This window comes from Ambystoma mexicanum, chromosome 12 (genome assembly GCF_040938575.1).
Source record: "Ambystoma mexicanum isolate Mex_15411 chromosome 12, UKY_AmexF1_1, whole genome shotgun sequence".
In the NCBI taxonomy this organism is placed as follows: Eukaryota; Metazoa; Chordata; class Amphibia; order Caudata; family Ambystomatidae; genus Ambystoma; species Ambystoma mexicanum.
In genome coordinates, this window is record NC_090936.1 from 196,018,905 (window position 1) to 196,035,055 (window position 16,151).

Consider the following 16,151-nt stretch of genomic DNA (forward strand, 5'->3'; position numbering starts at 1 on the left):
CACACTCACATCAGAATCCATACCTCCATCTTGGGAAACAGTGCATATTATTCCAATCGTTAAAAGTAGCGGCTATTCGGATCCAGGGAACTATTGGCCCATAGCCTAGTTAGTCGTGTTGGGGAAACTGTATGCCACTCTGCTACTTAAAAGGCTGTCTAACTGGACCCACGAAAAAGGCTGAATGACCAGTTTCAAGCAGGCTTTGTAAAAGGTCTAAGTACTGCCCCACGTGCCTTATTGTTAAATCTACTAAAACGTAAAGCCATAGAGACTGACACCAAAATCTATGTGGCATTTGTAGATTTCACCAAGGCCTTTGACAGTTTGAACCGAGAACATCTTTGGCTCAAACTGACTGCTAAGCAATGTCCGCCGGATCTACTAGAAAAGATAAAAGGCCTATATACAGACACCTCTATACGTATTCACCTATCCATGAAAGGCGAGCTCACAGAGGAAATCTCTATGCACAGAGGGGTGAAACAGGGTTGTGCATTGGCACCTGCTCTTTATAACTATTACATCGCCGATCGATTTTGGGGATCTAATGAATGCCTGCAGAAGTTTTCCTTCAAAAATAGGGCCAATGAGAATAACTCACCCCTTATATTCGGATGATTTGGTCCTGATGGATCACACGCCAGAGAGACTCCAACGGCAATTAAATCAACTCCATTAATACGCCAGGGTAAACGACTTGGAGATAAACAGCAAAAAAACAAAGATCATGGTATTAGGACAAGAGCGGCTGCCAAGATCCAAAAAAACACCTCGCTGGTTCTTGAACAACAAAGAAATCGAACAGACTAACCATTTCAAATACCTGGGATTTGTATTACTACCTGCATAAAAGACTCGGAGTCGTTTGTGCACAATTCTAAGAAGGCAGATATGCTGGCCTCACAGACATCTATATTGAAGAGAAAATATTGTAAATTCTCTCTGAAACTCCTTATTGACTTCTACACTGCGAAAGATGTCCCAGTTCTAAGCTATGGTGCCGAGGGTTTCGCAGAGCTAACAGCCATACTTTGGCTCCGTATGGAGGGTGCCATCTGGAAGAAAGTGCTGGGGCTGCCTCATTCAATCCCTATTCAGGTGGTGAGGAAATAACTTGGTCTGCGTTCACTTAAATCGCAGCTGACTGGAAATTGCTTACTTTGTTTCGCAAATGCAGCTTTCAAAATCCCCCGTACATGATTGATGGGATCAGTAAGGCGCTTGCATATAAGTCCATTAAATATCTGACCAATTGCGGAAATGATGCCTCCACTGCCTTGCAGACATAACCTGTTCAATCGAGGATCTGACGACTAACCTGAGTAGGGTGAAAACAAAACTATTTGAAGCAGACTGGAGCCAAACTTTGGACAATGTTGGAAAGCTAAAACCTCAATCACAGCTAGCAACGGAAGCAAGGAAAACACGGTATGAACCAGCCATACTTGCAGAAATGCCCAAATCCCAAAATGAGGTCAGCTTTCATGAAGTTGCGATTTAACCTTCGTCGGACCAATGAAATCATTACGGCTCGAACTAAGATCAACAGAGGAACGGCAGACTGTAGATCCTGTAACAAAACAGAAACTGAGGAAAATCTCTACCATCTATTTATGTCCATTTTTCACTATGAAATAAAAGAAATTCATGACGCTATCGGTAGATGACTGGTGGCAACGGATAATTGGTGGAACACAAACGCCTCTACTCATAGTTGCGGTTCAATATTATTGGAAGGTGCTGGAGCCGAACTTGGAGAAGTTCCAATGGCCCAATCGATTCTGAAGAGACAGTTATCTGTTTATCACTAAGTGAACGAGATAACGCAACCATTATCTATCAAAGAAGGACCAGGTGAAAGATCCTAAGACAACCCTGGTCTACCCGACCCATTGAACTGTTGGCTAAATGAAAGACGATGGTCGAGGATTTGATTAAAACCTGATGAATGATGTAAGGCGTTTTATTTTATTTTTGGATTTTGCATTTTTTTAAAATTTTAACATATAAATGCAAATACATAAATAAATAAATAAATAAATAAATAGAGCCACTAAATTTCTTCAACATCAGACAGTGCCCCTGGAGATCATGCAAATGGGAGCGGTGTGCAGTACAAAACCTAATAACATAACATAACATTTGTGATGCATAACATGTAATTCTGCATATATATATATATGATTAAATATGATCAAATTGGCTTTAAAATTGTATTAGTCTTTGTGAGTTAGTCTTAACACACATACGTTTACCAAGTAGTACTATATCTAAAATCTGGGTTCAACAATTGAAAACCAGTCTTAAACAGACTTGATGGTTAGGCTATGGTATTTTCAATATGATATAGCTTCTATTGCTATACAAGTTTATTTACTAAGATTAAATCTATGGACGTACAACTTTTAATGCCGTCCTTATGTTTAGAACCAATACACTTGTGAGAGAAATATGACATTGATAAAGACAAAAACGTATTATCAGGAATGTTATTTTCAACTCTTTTTTCCGAATTATTAATATTGCTGCTCTGTTATTCTTCAAAAGTAAAAATATAATTTTGTTTTATTCAGGAAATGTTGAAGGATGAAGTTCGGACATTAACGTACAGAAACGCCATGTACCACAATAAGCACGTTTTTAAAGATAAGATTGTTTTGGATGTTGGAAGCGGCACTGGGATACTCTCAATGTTTGCTGCCAAGGCAGGTGCCAAGAAGGTGTATGGGGTAAGAACATTTCTCAAGTGGCTTGTTTTGAAAAATGAATGCACTTTTGTGTGCTCTTTAGATGTTACAACGTTTGTAAACATGTAATTGCTTTACTAAAAACTATGAACCCAGTTCGCAAACATCACCATCTGACTGTTACAAGGCAGACAATAATAATGTGAATCACTTAAAAGCACACACATTGACAATGCCAACAGTTTGGGCTTTTGTGTAGGCATGGGAAAGGCACTTGCGAGGCACTTCCGTAGTCGTATAAACAACACATTGTTGGCAGCAGGTGCAAAATGGTGCGAGTACCTGAGCATCTAATAGCAGTGCCTGGCTAAAGCTTCAAACGTATGAACAACCCAAAACTGTTGGGTTTGCCAATGCTTGTTTTAAACAGGACTTCAGTGGCTTTGCCAATACTTCAGCGAAAGACGTGCAGAGTTCTTATAGATCGAGTGACTGAAGGCAAGTCTGGTAAGACATTTTTATTACACCAGTAGCATGTTTACAATTCCAATTAACTCATTCAATCGCAGCAGACTGCTTTGAAAAAAACGTTGGCAGGCCCTTTGAGTGAAAAGTTAATGATAAGGCTTCATTAAAGCAAGCTCAAAGAGTTCCCATGAGGAGGTGTTTTGGGCGGGGAGAGGCAGGAATGGGTGGGAATGGCCACGGGGATTAGAATGGCCATGGGTGTGCAATGAGTGGGCATATAACCAACCAAACAACACCTACAGACTGTGTTCCTCCTCATATGTCATTGTTCCCTATGTGTATTCCAATGCAATAATTTCGGCTTTAAGGTGTCACAAGTGACATCTAATAGCCCAACCTTCTTCACACCCTCACCTGTCTCCATGGTTCTATGTAATAGATTCACTGGGAAAATGTTGCCGGTACATTCCCTAGCATATTCCAGGACTGGTGTTATTTACTATTTTAAACTCTAGTACTATAATATTTGGGGAAAGTCCTTATTTTATTCAGGTTGTACATTTGGGTAAATATTGCCGCTGTTGACAGTTTCATTGGTGATGTTATCACTGGATATTGTGATATGATATGATATATTTTATTTATATCGCACTCATACACAAGTGTTTCAGAGTGTGTCCAGTTTCTTGTTCCCAGGTCCTTCTAATAGCTGCAATGATAGACAGAGGTTGTGACCTTTCACAGTACTATGTTCCCACATTCCAGCATCCCAGTTGTGAAAGGGCTTTAGGTGCATTAGCTGGGAAGAGGTTTGGCTTTGTGGCTTAGCACCTTGGAAAGGTTTAGAGCCCACATATGGTTCTTGTTATTGGCTTGTTCATGCCTTTGGAAGGTCCTCTCGCTGCATGCCACACTCAGGAGTATCTCTTCAGGCTGCTGTTGTAGGGATTGGCTAGTAGTCCTCACACCTTAAGATGACTTTTATTTCTCCCCTTGGGCAGTGTTGTGACTAGGTCAGGGCCATGGCTCTGTTCCTGACCCTGTCAGAGGAAACAAGGGGAGATAGGTAGACATTACCTTAAACCCCCTTATGTTCCATGCCTGTTATTCATGGTGCCACACTCTGGAGCAAAATACATCCCAGCACTTTATTTTGGCCATTATTCTTTTGTTTTCTTTTCAGAACCAAAGCTCCCATAATACACCCAGGAGCAGTGTAGAGAACCCGAACCGGAACCAAACGGACAGAAGACCTGAAGAACAGCCATTAATACAGACTGTGAAATGGCACCTCAACCCAACAGCATCCAGCACCTCAGAAAAGCAAAGAACTTACCACAACAATAGAAAACAGAACTTCTAGACGCACATCACACCAACGAAACAGCATGGAAACCATCAGAGGCTGTTTCCAACACTGTGCTGGAAAACTGGCAGGTGCTTAGAGGGGTTTTCAAAGCCTCCCACCGGTGTAATCTTTCTAATGGGAAAAAGACAGGCACCAGTTGGGGTATAGAGTCAGTTGAGCACTGAAGCCAATGGAAGGGGGGTGTGAGTGGGAGACAGAACCAGCAGGACCACAGTATAAAAGAAGACAGAAGGAAAGGCAGAGTGTGGGATGTTCAGGTGAGATCAGGGGAGGAGGAGGCAGACCAATTGACCAGCAGGTGAAAGAACGCTGGATTGGAGCGTGGAAGCAGATCACTCAGGCAGTGTTCAGGGCGAGGTATTTGTGTGGCACATACCACTTTCTGTATCTTGAAACGTGATCTCATGCATGTTTCTGAACGTGGAAATGGAGGACTTGTGTTCTTCTTGTTTTTAAAGGTTTTTTTATAAACCAATAAAATAAAAAAAATAAAAAAATAAAAAAAAACATACCACTTTCTAATAGTGAAGCAAAAGGCGTGAGTTTTTGCTAAGGTAAGGGTAGTACTGTGGGGAGAGTAGGAGATGCAAGTTGGGTAGGAGGGAAAATGAGAGGGAGTGGGTGTGGGGAGAGAATAATGATAGAGAGTGGTGTAGGAGTGGGGTGCAAGAAGAAGGGTACAGAGAGGTTAGGGTAGGGTGAGAATAGTGAGAGTGATCAGGGCACCATATCCCTGTGTACAGGGTGAGGCGAGGGGCATAGTGAGAGAGAGTAGTACTAGTGCAGACAGAGAGCAATAGTAATGCAAAGAGAGAAGTGGTAGTAGTGCTGAGAGAGTGGTAGTAGTGCTGAGAGAGTAGCAGAAGTGCAGAGAGAGTACCAGTAGTACAGAGAAACAATAGCAGTATGGAGTGAGTAGTTGTGCAGAGAGTGCATTAGTGCAGAGGATGGAGTAGTAGTGTGGAGGAGGGAGTAATAGCATAATGGAGGGAGTAAAAAAACAAAGAGTGGACGTTTGTGATAATAAGCGTAAGATACATCAGAGGGACAGAGTAGAGAGACGGAGCGAGAGCAGAGTAAGACTGGAGTTCGACAGAGGAGAGTGGAGAATAGTCTTCTCAAATGAGAGAGGAGCATCTGAGCATGAGAGGAAGAAGACCGGTTGGGGCTTGAGTGTCGCTAATGCAAAACCCTACAATTTCTTTAGAACTAACATCATTGATAATGTAGGTTCAGCCGTGGAAGTCTCTGAGGGAGCTTAGCCAGATGAGACATTTGCATTTAGTTTCTCATCATAGAGAAGGTAGATTTTAGTATACTGAGGGAGAATATATCAGTATAGTCTAAACGAGAGGATTAGGAAAGCCTGGGTTCAGGAGGAAGTGCTTTCTAGATGAGAAAGAGAGGGATGGCCCTTAGCGAAGTCCGGTGCATTTTCCTGAATCATCTGCCTGTCATTATACTGAAGGCTATCCTTTGATGAAAAGAGCAGTTGATACACCGTATGCTGACATGTCTTTTCTTTTCATCAAATCCTTGAATATTCATGTACACTCTGGAATTTATTAAGGCCATCTGTGGCACTGACTCTTGCTCTTGGCTGTATGTTCTTAGCTCTGTTCTTAGCAGTATGGGAGTGGAGGCCTTATGCAATGGATGGGTGTGAGACAGCAGAGTTTCCCTCCCAACTTAATTTCTCACCCTTTCCCCCTAAAGATTTAGATGGATTCCTGCACCCAAACCACAGGAACTATGCACACTGGCACCACTGGTTCTATAGGACCGCTGCTCCTCACCCCCTCAAAAGGACAATAGCTGCAGAACACCCAACCTCTGCAAAAATAAAAGCACTGTGCTCTGGGGTTAGGGATAGACTGCATTCCCTGATGCTAGGTGGTCTATGCTCACCAGGTATAAGTGTGAATTCCTTTAAAGAGACCCTGTTCCCAGTTGGTCACATGTGACTATCCTCTTCCCCATGGAGGGGAATTAGTGAGGGTGACCAGCCAATAGCTTATGTACCTCCTTCAGGACCATCTTCCCCTGCTTACGAAGGTACCCTGTACCTTTGGTCACCCCACTAGATGTCATTAAAACCAGTCAGGGGATTTTGTCACAAAAGTAACGCCACATGGAACCCACTCCACCTGCCATCAGTTGAAGTTTCATGAAGAAAAACAATAAAGAGGTATCATTTGGTATGTTGCTCGAATCATACAGCACAACTGACTTCTATATGGGAGATACAATACCTAAAAAAGCGTTCAATAGTACAATCCGACAAATGGCAAAAGTAGTGTGATCCTGTTGCATAATGACTCCGGGATGTTCAAAAGATAAATACCACTTGTCCATATGCTTCCATTTTATACTTCAAAATAATCAGCTGTCAGTCAACATAAAATGTGTCAAAATCACTGACAATCATCACACAAAGTTTGTCAGAGACTATGCTCAGTGTCCTACAAGGGAGTGTTTGCTCTTGAAGGGCCATTCTGATTATCTGCCAGCAACACACTTTCTAGAATTTAAAAACATCTGAAGGTATATGCCATGGGACTGCACCATCATATCTAAAATGAGGGAGCCCAAGGCATTTTGGAATTTAAAACTCTAATTCCTGGGACATGTCAAAAGGGTTGCCTTATCATTTTATCTTCCCCTTTAGTCGTTACTTCAACTCTTTCCCAGAAACAAGTATTGTCACATTGACTGTCAATAAATAATCTATTGCCATAAGCTCCAACCTGTCAATTAACAAAAACATCCCAGGAAGCATAATGCCAAAGAGAATGGCAATTTACCCTGTTGGAAAGAATAGTGTCCTGCAGGTGATACAGTTGATCCATGAGACCCACCACAGATAGTGATGTCCCTGACAGTACCGGAGAAAGGAAGAGATTAACCCTCTTTATTTTTCTTCTGATAAACTAATATGCTGGTCTTGCCCCAGGTCACAGAGACCTCTGTCTGTTTTGAATTCCATTGAAAATTAGAATCAGCTGGGTTTTCTTAATGTGTTTGTACGTTTCCCCCTGGAGGACAACCATGCCTACTATCATGTCTCTGGGCAGAGAACTCAAAAACACAGTCCAACCTCTTTCAAAATTGAAGTAGAGTGGAGAGGGTTTTAATATATCTGCCATCGATGGACAAACCTTGGTGCACATTAATAGTGGGGTCTTTTTACCAGTGGAAAAAATAAAAGTGATAGAAATAGTGCATCCAAATAAAAAAGCTGGGAAAAGAGATTGTCTTTGTGTATACTAAAACAACATTCCCCAATCACTGATAAGTGTGACCAATCCTTTTTCTGTGCAGCAGATTTGCAAAGGGAGTAGGAGATTTCAAATGGAGGTGCAACAGGGAGTTCAATATTATGTGATTGGATGCATTGCTCATTAAATTTATACAATCTCAGAAGGGCTTTACGTTGAAATATCATGTAGTTAATGTTAAACATAACAAGCCTTGTGGTGTCCTTACAAGTTTGGCGGTGCGATAAAAAAGCGATGGTCATTCCGTTGCCACCACTATTATTGGTGGTAACATAATTACCACAATTTTTACTTCACCGCCAAACTATAAGATTAGCCTCGACGTGGAGGATTTACCTCCAGCATGAAGCTGGAGGCAGATCCTCCACTGTAATGTCAGAAATGGCCAGATTTACTACAGCAGATTTACCACTTGCATTAAATATGCCCAAATCCCCATGGAGTCCTATGGAATCCAGAAATGGGGAGAAACACTGCCATACCACCACTCAGAATCCAGTGGTACATCAACAGGGCTGAGTGGCTTTAACAGTAACCAAATTTTGAGGTAATTTGAGCAGTTTATTGCCGAAGTACCACCAAACTTAGAATGAGGCTCTTAGTGTTTTACTGAAAAATGAAATTAGTTTCTGCAGTGGAGCGTCCATATGTTTGAAATCATGTGAAAGGAAAATATATTAAACTGTGAAAATTGTACTTTAATATTGTAGAAGGAAATGATGGACAGAATGTTAATTGCAAATCATACGAGAGATTTAGTATATTTATGAACATAAATATGTATTATTCAAGTCTTACTATAAAAAAAGACAAGGTAAACAGCACATTTCTGCTACAGAAAATCTTATGCAGCCATTATGTTCTGTGAAGCTAAGCCTTGTCCTCCCTTTGTTTCCCCCTCCTTGTCTTGTCACTCCTAGAAACACTTGTGTACAGGCGCGTTACAAATGCCACATTATATCATATCAAGCTGTGAACTTTTAGTTAACGTAAACTGTATGTTGATGTATAGGTCACATTACTTAAGATAGGAATGCACAGACCCCATTACAGTCACTTTAATCAATGCACAAATGATTTAATAGCACGTCTGTGTTTAATTGAAGAACAAAGACCTAGTTCCAAATTACCAAGAAAAAAAAAGAGGAAGTTTTATATGGATTGAGACCAATTGAAAGGCCTTATATTTTTAAGATGATAGGACGGTCAATGTGATAAGGGTCTGGTGGATTAGTACAATGTATTCTTCATAGCAGAGGCCTTTAGCAGGCCCTGACCTCTGTTGGGTATTTTGTGGATATTTGGGGCTTTGCGGTATTTTCTTACCGCCAAAATACCTTTAGCAATAATCACTCTCTGTATTCATATTGGATCACACATAACAATAATACATTGCATTATTTCAGAATTCAGACCTATTTAGATAATGTGCGCGATAATTTGCGTGGTTGGTTTATTTGTGGCCCCAATATCCAGCATCCCTTGTTTTTTTATCTAGATTGTTCTTGATCACTAGAGAGACCTCAGGCCTACATTTTAGGGATACCACATTTTCAGTGTTAGTGTTGTGTGCCACCATGGGCTATTGTGGTATTTTTGTGGTAATTTCCACTACCTTATATACGGTATGGAACTATGTCCAGAGAGTCTCTCTTCCCGTTGGCTCATGTACCTCCAACAAGCTATGCTACAAACAGTCACTCACAACTGTCCATACTGAATATAATCATGCACACATCTGTTTTAAAATGACAATTGCACTGTTTAAAAATCTACCCACGTTTAAACCTTTTCCCATGCAAAATGAAAGAGAGAAATAATACACACTAGCTATCTGTTTTCAGATATTTCTGTATTATAGAAATTTCCTTTAAACACAGTTTAACCCTTTTTTACAGAAATAAATTAAATGGTACAACATTATTTGTGATAAATTGAACAGAGAACTGCGAGAATATATTCAATTGGTAACATTACATATGCTGATAAGGGACTGGGACTCCCTCGAATACACTGACTGAACAGTTTCGCACACTTTCGCACAGCTCCCACACTTCTGTAATTACCTTATCTGTTCAGCATGAGTTTTCTCCGGCTATTCTCTTTCTGAATTTGGCTCCCTTGAAGATTAACCCCAGTGAAAACAAGCATCTGTCGTTCTCAAACCGGGGTTATTGCCTGGAATTCTCAGCTTTTGCAGCACGAATGCTTCAGCCAGGAAACAGGTCCTTCTCCCAGCTCTGCAGCAAGATCTCGATTGTCCTCCCCCTCTCCTCAAGCTTACCCAGCAAAACTCTAATCACAGCCTCTACCATGATACTTTCTATGACGCTGCTCCAATCAGAATCAATCATGTCATCTCCTCCCTCACTACACAATGGCTCATTTCTACAGTAAAAATGTGTAACCAACTGATTTCCTGTTCCTTCGAGCTCTTTGCTTTCTGTAGTTATGTGGACAGAGCAGCAGAGAAAAAATAAATGAATGTGCGTTTAAAAGTTCACTTTCAGAGTAGCCCTAATTCTGCAGTGGAGACACATTTTTATTAGTGGGTTATGTTAAATGCAGTTTTATTAGTCAGGTTAGTTATTAATAAGGTTAGTTATTAATTTTCAAATGTGTCTCTTGCACCATAGGCATTTCAGGTGAAAAATAGTGTGCATTTTTGAATGTGCACGTGTGCTTTTAACTGTAAAAATAGATTTGCATCTTATATGTAAAAATCGTTTTTGACTGAGTTGCCTGTCTTTACTTATATGTCCATGTTACTATGGCAACACATATAGCAATGCACCACACCCATGTGGTGGTGCTGCATCAAAAAAAAATTGCTACCTGTGCAGTAGTGCTGTACTCTGTGCTGTAACACGCCAAATATCCTTACATACCCTCCTTTTGTTTTTAGAACTTGGCTACGATCCAAGCCAATTCCTAAAAACAACTTGTTCTTTTTTTTCTTTTAAAATGCATGTGTATTGGGATATCTTTCTCTTCCTGACGCAGCTACTAAAATCAGTAACATTTTCATTTTTACTGATAGCACAATCAACCATCCACCCATGATTAGCACCAGGACAGCCAAACCCACTATTGAGCGTTCCCCCCAGGTTCCCCAATTAAATCTTTCCACTTCTATTATCCCCAGATTACTAATTGTAATATTGTTTTTTCTCAAATTCATTTTTATAACATGTCTTTCTTTGTGATTCAATAAATATTCCACATCCGGATCTATTGGAAAAGTATCCCTTTGAAAAAAATCGATATTTTCCACTTGGCTTTCCCAAACATCATTTGTTACATGAAACAATGTTAACCCCCCAATTGACACAATTGTATCCTTTGAAACCTGTAAATAAAAAACATTATATTTCACCTGTTTAACCACGTATGTTCCATGGTTTCAATGTACTACCGTCATGTTCTTTAAACAGGTGCTGACCAACCATTTACCTCTGACCATCTTAGCCTGTGCCATTTCTTCACTCCCCATATTGCTGATAATCACTTCACATCCTTCTGATATACTTGGGTCAGATTTCAAACCACAAATAGCATCTGTGGCATCAGGAACAAACGGTTTACCTGGACACATATAATTTTGTTCTTTAAATTTGACACATGTTTCCAGGTTTGGTATTAAATAAACTTCAGGTTCCCATGACTGAAATGCCACCACTTCTGGAGTCTTAATCTTAATAAATTTGTCCTCTTGCCAAAATCCCACATTGTGTACCCACTTCGTTTGATAAATAAGTTCAGGGGCTACATATGGGATGCATAGCAAAAATCCGATCTCTAGTCTTTCCAAGTCCACATATAACGGCATTGCATTACCCATTTCGAATGCAATTTTTACCTGTATTATATCAATTTCCCTCCTGGTCAATCTTTCTATCATTTGACGAATAATATCCTGCGAAACAAAATACAAGGGGATATGTCCTTGAATCAGTTGTGAAACTGCAGTTTGAACTTCTCTCATATAATTCGTTAATAGTCTATCAACAGGACTCATTATGTTCAATATTTCATTTAAAGTTCTGTCATGCTTAAGTATTATTTTAGTCGCCCGTTGCATTACATCCGCTTGTTCATTTAGAATGATTGCAGTTTCATTTATGAATCTTACTTGTTCATCCAGTCCCCCTCTAATTCCATCTAATGTCTTTTGTATTATTTCTAGGTCAATACTCAGTTGTTGCGCTTTAGTACTCAGTGTTCCTACCGAAATAGAATTGGCTGTTGATATTGTGGTACCTATTATGGCTCCAACTATAGACATTACCAATGATATCGCGAGCATCACCGCACCTCTCTTTACTCTCCTCTTCTTAATGTCTGCTGAATTCACGAATGTTTTTTCCAATTGCATTAATATATCTCTTATTGACTGCTTAGTGTCCTCTTTTCTTATTTCCAGCCACTCTTTAGTCTGTTCAATCTTAATTCCGGTATTGTTCAAATGTTTTTCAATCAAAATCTCAGGATTCAATGGTATGTATATATTTTGGAAAATCATCCTTCTATCACTCATGATGAATCCTGGTGCCTCTTCCACCGCGATACCAGATGCTGGTCCAGGTTCAATGACAACCTGTGCTTCTGAATTCTTGAAGATCCCTCCAAATATCATCATCATTAACCATATCATCGGTATCATCTTCAATGCTGATCGCTTTGCAGCCTTGGTCTTCACCCCTCTTTGGGGCTTTCCCGGAATCCGTCCACGTGGGCTCCAGGACTCCATCGTCTCCCGTGGGCTCTGATCCTGGAACCTCCGACCAAATAATGTTAATTTTCTAAATCAAATAGAAAATAAACAAATTAAGTACATAGCACAATACTAACTTCACCCTTTTGCCAAAAATAAAACATGCTTGGTAAAAATATTTCTTTTTTTTTTTTCTGAAATTAAACACAAGTTAAAAAGAAAACAAGCACATATAAAACAGCATTCAATATTTAATACATTTTCTCTCTGCACACCAACCATGAGCTTCCGTTATATATATTTATTTATTTATTTATTTTATATTATATATTTTTACATATATTACAGTGTTTATGTGCCATTATAACAATCAACTTTTTAACTTCTTTGTCACTGCCTCCTGATTGTACCCATTTATTTTCTCTTTTTGTGTTCAAGGGACTTTATCTGTTTCTACATGCTCAAGCTGCCTGATCTCATGTCTGGGATGGCATGGTTTGATTTGATTTACATGGACGAACTGCTCTATTGCCGTTTCACCTTCATTTTTCAAAATGTTATAAACTACAGGAGAGACCTTATCTATAATTCGAAATGGCCCCTGCCAGGCTGCTAGAAATTTAGAATTTTTCTGTTAACTTTTTCCAAAATGAAACTTTTACACCTGATCCCCTACACTGTATTCCTTTACTGATGTCTTTTTGTCATAATAAGACTTTGCACTGTCAACAGCTCTTTCCAGATTTCTCTGCACAAAAGCAAAAGCATGTTGCAAATGCCTCCTCAGTTCATCAATATATTCATGAACTGTGGATGCACTCACAAGTGTCTGCTCAGGTGTTCTGTATAGTAGGTGTTGTGGTAACACCATTTTCCTACCTGTCAAGACCTCATGGGGGCTAACACCTGTTGCTTTGGCAGGAGTTGATCTGATTGCCATCAAAACCAACGGTAAACGTAAATCCCAGCTGGAACCTGCTTCTGCCACAAATTTCTTTAAAATATCCACAACACACCTATTGCTTCTTTCAACTGTACCTGAAGACGCTGCCCGATATGCGATATGTAGTTTCCTTTTCACACCTAGTATTTGCCATACCTTACTCATTAGAGTACTTGTGAAATGACTTCCTCTGTCTGACTCAATTCTTTGTGGCAACCCAAACCTTGAGAACACATGGTTCACCAGCAATGTGGCTGCTGTTTGCGCACTACAATCTGGTGCAGGAATGCATTCAATCCACTTCGACATCAAACATACCACACTTAAAATATAACGGTTTCCCCTGCTCGACCTTTCTAAAGGACCTACATAGTCTATTTGCAAATCGACCATGGGAGAGTTAGGCCTCTTTTTATCAATGGTGCTCTATGCATTGGTGAAGCAGGTTTAAATTGGGCGCATACTAGACATCCTCTAGTATATAATTCCACATCTTGGGACATATGTGGCCAGTAAGCATAATCTTTTAGTATTTCTAATGTTTTTTGTGAACCTCTATGGCCTGCAGTTATGGCATCATGTGCATGGTGTAGCATTAGCCCTCTGAATGAAAGGGGTACTACCCACTGTATTTGTCCTGTTATGGACTCTCTAATCATGAGTCCATCCTGTAATCTAATTCGTGTTTTGTTCTTTAATAGCACCCTCAACTCTTCTTTTCCCATACAATCATTTTCTGTTAAAGAATTTTGTTCAGGATCTATCAAATGATTATAATAGATTCCCAAAATTCGATCATTCTTTTGTGCCTCAATCAAATCTTGGTCTGGCGTGTCATGACTCCACTGCACCACCGGTTGATCTACCTCCTTTGGTGCTTTAGAACGTGTCACTGCATCAATTTGTATTTCACCCATTAAATAATCAATAGGTAGCAATTCTCCCATCACAGCCCCAATCTTAGCCAGGTGGTCTGCCTTATCATTTCCCTCCTTATCCTCTCCTGGTGTTTTTAAATGCCCACAAATTTTTCTGCAGTATATTGTTAAATTATTCTCTAACACCAATTTGTCTATGGCTTGTATCATTTTTCCATGTTTAAGTGGCTTTTTGTTGTATGTAACCATGCCTCTTGCTTTCCAACCAGGCAAATAATCCACAAAGCTATTCCGTGCATAGTCAGAATCAGTCACCAGGACAATTTCACTGAACTTTTTATCAACTGCAGTAGCAATTGCTTTATAAATGGCTGCCAATTCCGCCACCTGACTGCTCCTATCTCCAATCCTCATCCCTATACTGGGGACGCCTTCACATTTCAACCAGACATTTCCTATTCCTGCCACTAATTGTTTATTACTGTCATTTTCAATGTGAAAAGCACAACCATCCACATATACAGTTGGCAAATCCTTGCATGTTTTTTCATCAAAAGCTTTGTGTGGTGATTGTTCAAATTCCTGCAAACTAGTTTCCACTTCCATTTCATTTGGTATTTGTTCAGCTGCGCAGTCATGTAAGTCAGCTAACCCTTGAGCAATTGGGTTCTTTTTATTTTGTCCATATCTCACTTCTACGGGAAAACCTTGTAATGCCAGCGTCCATGAAGTGATTCTGGACTGCGCTAGATTACCTGATCTAATTCTTTTACTCTCTAAAAATTGCAAAGGTTGATGATTTGTTTCAATAATCACCTTTTCTCCCTGAACAATGGGGCGGAAATGTTGTAGCGCCCACACAGTGGTTAATAGGGCCTTTTCACATTCATTAAATTTCATTTCAACTTGGGAAAATGCCTTACTTGCATAGGCAATGGTTTTGTGATTCAAATCGTGTTTTTGTGATAACACTGCTGACATACAATGTTCAGAAAAACCTATTTCTATAAAGAAATCCCTGTCCTTTATGGGGTATGCTAAACATGGTGCCTTTACAAGACATTCCTTTAATTTAGCCACTGCATCAGACTGCTCTTTTTCCCATTTCCAGGGAGTATTCAGTTTAAGCAGTTTAGTCAATGGTTGAGTGATTTCTGCATAATTTTCAATGAACTTTCTGTTATAGCCTGTCATCCCTAATAAACTTTTTACTCCTTTCACATGTTTAGGATCTTTTAACCTTTGTATGGCCTCTATTTTCTTCTTTTGTGGATTTAGCCCATGTTCAGTCACTTCATGCCCTAGAAAGTTCACTTTTTTCTTGCACCATTGTGCTTTTTGCAAAGATACTTTGGCGCCTGCTTTCTGCAATTGGCCAAGTACATGTCTTATTTCGTCAAAATGGCTTTTCAGGCTTTCATTTTTTATCAGGACATCGTCCACATAAACTATTGTTCCTCTTTCCGCTGCATCCGGCATGGCCTTTCTCAAAAATATGCCAAATTCACTCCCACTATTGATGTACCCGAACGGAGCTCTAAGCCAGGCATATTGAGTCCTGTCAAATGTAAAGGAAAATAAATGTTGTATCTCCTCTGCCAATGGCACGCACCAATATCCAGAGGTGAGATCTAATGTGGTAAATACATTTGAACCATGTACCTGAGCTAGGCCCTGATCAATGAATGGCAGTGGCCATCTAGATACGGGTACTCTTTTATTTAACTCTCTCAAGTCTGCACATAGCCGCCATTGACCATTTGGCTTTAACACACCTAAAATAGGTGTATTGGTTGTGCTATGAATGGGCC

At 39.9% G+C, this 16,151-nt stretch overlaps 1 protein-coding gene across 1 annotated transcript in view; it reads left to right on the forward strand.

Annotated features, from left to right (window-relative positions):
* Positions 1-16,151, forward strand: part of PRMT8 (protein arginine methyltransferase 8) — an 889,949-nt gene that overhangs the window by 545,125 nt on the left and 328,673 nt on the right. The window contains exon 3 of the mRNA XM_069628294.1: positions 2,577-2,732. Coding sequence (XP_069484395.1) covers positions 2,577-2,732 — 156 coding nt within the window. The remainder of the gene's footprint in view (positions 1-2,576; positions 2,733-16,151) is intronic.